The sequence below is a fragment of the Penaeus vannamei genome, chromosome 12, assembly GCF_042767895.1.
Source record: "Penaeus vannamei isolate JL-2024 chromosome 12, ASM4276789v1, whole genome shotgun sequence".
Lineage (NCBI taxonomy): Eukaryota > Metazoa > Arthropoda > Malacostraca > Decapoda > Penaeidae > Penaeus > Penaeus vannamei.
In genome coordinates, this window is record NC_091560.1 from 34,362,999 (window position 1) to 34,367,998 (window position 5,000).

A 5,000-nucleotide genomic window follows, 5' to 3' on the forward strand; every position below is an offset into this window, starting at 1 on the left:
CCGAAACCCTTAAAGACGACACCAACCCTTAAAGACGACTCCAAACCCTTAAACAAGACCCTTTTCTCAATCTCTAGTCCTATAAAACTACCCTCCCAACATCTCAAAGACAATTCCGAACCCACGACGACTTTGACGACCTCCTCCCCGTGACGACGACTCCACCGACCCCGCCAATATGACCTCCAACGACACCAACCCCGACGACTACCCCGACTACCCCTTCGCCAACGAGACCGCCGACTGCCCCGCCAACGGAAGCGACGAGGCGAGCGAGTGGTGCGAGGAGTACGACCTGCCGGTGTTCCGCTACTCGCTCCCCGTCACCGTGCTCTACTGCGTCGCCTACGTGGTCGTGTCGCTCATGGGCGTGGTGGGCAACAGCTTCGTCGTGGCGGTGGTCGTGCGGGCGCCCAGGATGAGGACCGTCACCAACGTGTTCATCGCCAACCTCGCCGTCGCGGACTTGCTCGTCAACATCATCGTCTTGCCGACCACGCTGATCGCCAACACGCTGAGCGGTGAGTGGGGTCCAGCCTTTGGTCTTCGGTCTCTCCTCTGGTCTTCGGTCTCTCCTCTGGTCTTCGGTCTCTCCTCTGGTCTTCGGTCTCTCCTCTGGTCTTCGGTCTTTACTTAGACTCGAACTTTCGGTCTTTTGAGCTTGGACTTTCGGTCTTTTTGGGCTCGGACTTAAGATTTTAGCTTGGACTTGGACTTTTGGTCTTTGCTAGAATTCAAACTTTCGGTCTCTCCTTGGACTCGGTCTTTGCTTTGACTTGAACTTTCGGTCTTTGCTTTGACTTGAACTTTCGGTCTTTGCTTTGACTCGCTTTGCTTAATGAAGATTATTATAACATAAACTTTATTGACACGATATAATCTAATTTGATTTAGGGGAGGGAGGAATGCCTGCTCTGATATTTATCATCTAATTATCTTTGTTTTTGTTTTTGTTCTTGTAGATGTTAGGTAAACCCACTTTTTCCTCAGCAACTTTAATGGACAGATATTCAAATATGACCTAAATTATTTGGTTAGTATATGTTAGCCGATGTTTTTATTTATGTATATTTTCCGATATTTTTTCTTTCCTCTGTAAGTGAACTCTCCAATAACCGATTTCTATTCTATTATTATTATTATTATTATTATTATCATTATTATTATTATTATTGTTATTATTATTATTATTATCATTATCATTATTATTGTTTTAATCATCATCATCATCACCATTATCATTATTATTATTATTATTATTATTATTATTATTATTATTATTATTATTATCATCATCATCATCATCACCATCATTATTATCAATATCATTATTTTTTATCATTATCATCATTATTATCATTATCATTATCATTTTTATTATTATCATTATCATTATCATTTTTATTATTATTATTATTACTATTATTATCATTATCATTATTATCATTATTATAATTATTATCATTATTGTTATTATTATCATTATCATTATCATTATCATTGTCATTATCATTATCATCATTATTATTATTATTATTATTATTATTATTATTATTATTATTATTATTATTATCATCATCATCATCATCATTATCATTATATTTGCATTCACCCAGCGTCCTCCTTTTTTTTAAATACAGGTTTATTTTTTTCAGTTTTTCATAATTTTCGTCCCCGTGTTATACACCCACAACAATGGTTGTAATATCCATATCCATTGCAACAACCAAATCATCATCGTTAGTTAGTCTCTCATATTGCCTCATCCATTCCTCCTGTTTTTCCTCTCTACTCCTCTCTAACATTCCCATATACAAAGAGGTTTGAATGATCATGAATAATGTAACCTTAATTCATACCTTGGTTTTTACATTTGTCACAAGGAACATTTTTACCCTTCTCGGGCAACCAAGAACTTGCACAAAAGCAAAACACACGGTTTGTTTACAACACGAAGGGGGAGAAAAGCAAAAGGCAGACAATGGGACGCTTAATGAAATCCCCCTTGTTTGCTCTTAACGTGAGAGGGAACAGAAATAAACATTCTCACTGCCTGAGTCTAACTATGTAAGTTGATCATCTCAGTAGTGGTAGCGACTTATTCCCATTTTGATACATTATAAGGATATCTCAGTATTAACGAATTAAAATGTTTCGGTGAGTCTGGAGACTTAGTGTTAGATAGCCGAGTTGCAGTCCTCCAGGAGAATACATTGTGACAAAACTCTACGGATCGTCCCGCCACATTTCACTACCTCGGCGTGTAATTTCAATTGACTCCTAGCATTATTTTTTCTCCCATATGTGTTAGCGCTTTGGACCGATTTTGACCAGGGAAATCTTTTGACTGAGATAGAAAATTTTAATGAAAAGCACCATGAGCAGTTTATTGGCTTAAATGTCTAAGTGGGTGCGATTGATATTCATCGTATCAATATAGAGCAAAATTTGCATTCAAATCTTGATTTTTTTTTATTTAAGCAATAGATGGATGGATAGAAAGCGAGAGAAAGAGAGAGAAAGAAAGAGAGAAAGAAAGAGAAAGAAAGAAAGAGAGAGAAAGACACACACACACACACACACACACACACACACACACACACACACACACACACACACACACACACACACACACACACACACAGAGAGAGAGAGAGAGAGAGAGAGAGAGAGAGAGAGAGAGAGAGAGAGAGAGAGAGAGAGAGAGAGGGAGAGAAAGAGAGAGAGAGAGAGAGAGAGAAGTAGGAAAGATAGATTGAGAGATAGATATAGATAAGTAAATAAACAGACAAACAAATAAACAGACAAACAGGACGATAGAGAGGGAGATGGATAGATAGTTCCATAGACGGATAAATAGATAGATAGATATATACGGAGAGAGAGGGGCGTGGAGGGAAAGGGAGAAGCATGAATAGATAGATGGATATGTAAATACACAGATAGATAGATGGAGAGTAAAGTGTCGAAATGTAAATAATAAAAGTTCATTACACAAGTAAGACGGCATATAAAGATACCAACCTGTCCAAGATTATGAACTTATTTGGGATGACACATTTTTGTGTGTGTATGGGTGTGTGTGTGTGTATGTGTGTGCGTGCGTGCGTTTGTGTGTGCGTGTGTGTGTTCATCGACCGAATAATACATTCTATCGTTCTCTACACGAAAGAGGATTATATGCGAGACTAATCTCTATCAAAAGCACATTGTGAAATATGTTTTAAATGATGGTACGGCAGACGACATATTTCCTTTGATAAAACATTTCTTTTTATGTATGCAAGCTAAATAGATATATACTCTAATATACATTATTGCCTTTGATGTTGGACGTAGGGTGACAGATAAGTTACTGATTACTCCATGAATAAATACATAATCAATCATGTTAACTAATTCGTAGCCGATACATCAGCGCAACACATACTTTTAGTCAGGTTGAAATACTCTCATCATTATTATTTTTGTTATCATCGTTTTCATTACTATTATCATCATCATTATTATTAGTATTATTGTTGTTATTGTTTTCATTATAATGATTTAGATTATCATTATTATTATAATTCTTATTTTTACTATTATTACTATTATCATTACTGTTATCATTATTATCATTATTATTATTATTATTATTATTATTATTATTATTATTATCATTATTATAATAATAATTATTACTATTATTATTATCATTATTATTATTGTTACACTATTATTAGCATAGTTATTATCATAATAATTATGATTATTGTTATTATTATCATTACTATTATCATTATAATCATTGTTATTATTATCATCATTATCATTACTATTATCATCATCATTAGTAAAAGTAGTAGTATAATTATTATCATTATTGTTATCATTATTATCATCCTTATCATGTTTATTATCATCATAAACATTATTATTATCATTACAACAACAACAACAACTACTACTACTACTATTCTTATTATCATCATTATTATCCTTATAATCATCATCATCATTATTATTTCCATCACTATTGTTGTTACCCTTACTATTGCTATTATTATTATTACGATTATTTTAGATATTTTCATTATCCTCATTTTAAGTGATTCGTCACACATTAAGATATTGCATGACAATATTCATCTGCAGACTTTATATGCAAAATGATACTGTTGCAACTGCATATGATTGCATGATAATTTTCATCTGCAGGTGAATTTCTTCCCAGATTCACTTCTAGTAGGGGAATTGTAGCATGCTTTGTGGTAATTAAAGATGTGAATTTTTAGAAAATCTTGGAAATAATGATTTTTACCCCACCCTGGATTAACAGATTAAACCTCGTGAATCACCCCTTAGTGGTATTAATCATAATGAGAGTGTGAAATCGAATAAAACCATGTGTCATAATGAGGTAAGTGAGAAGAAATGATACAAAAATAAAAATCTAACTTTACTGTAAAAGTGAAGCAAAAGAAAAGCAACTTTTTAAATGACTGTCAACAAAATTCTAAGATTGGATTGATCTTTAGTCTTACAGTTATGAGAAAAGGAATTGGAATCTTATTCTTTGGTTGTGTATGGAGATAAAAGATGAACGTAATAGAAATGATATGATATTTAGAATGATCATAATAGTAATGATTAGAGATGGCAAGGATGATAAAAAGATGTTGATAGTGATAATCATAGTAATGGTTATACTGTTAACAGAAAAATATTGAAATACTTATATAGATAATAACAATAATAATAACCAGGAGAACAATGAAAATTATAATGTTAAAAATCATCATCATCATTTTCATCATTGATAATAATACCAACAAAAATAATAACAGATACAATAGGAAAAAGAAAATTTAAGACAAACAGCCAGACGAGTAATCTACAAAAGCAAATAGCTATTTTAAAAGTAACCTTTTTTCGTTAATCATTTTTCTCTACTACTTTCCTTTCGTGGTTTTGTTATATCGAATTATTTAATTTCTTTACCTGTGGTTGATTTTTGC

At 33.4% G+C, this 5,000-nt stretch overlaps 1 protein-coding gene across 1 annotated transcript in view; it reads left to right on the forward strand.

The window, feature by feature from the left end:
* Nucleotides 1-178: 178 nt before the first annotated feature.
* LOC138863536 (neuropeptide SIFamide receptor-like) overlaps nucleotides 179-5,000 on the forward strand; it is a 54,350-nt gene continuing 49,528 nt past the window's right edge. The window contains exon 1 of the mRNA XM_070127705.1: nucleotides 179-521. Coding sequence (XP_069983806.1) covers nucleotides 179-521 — 343 coding nt within the window. The remainder of the gene's footprint in view (nucleotides 522-5,000) is intronic.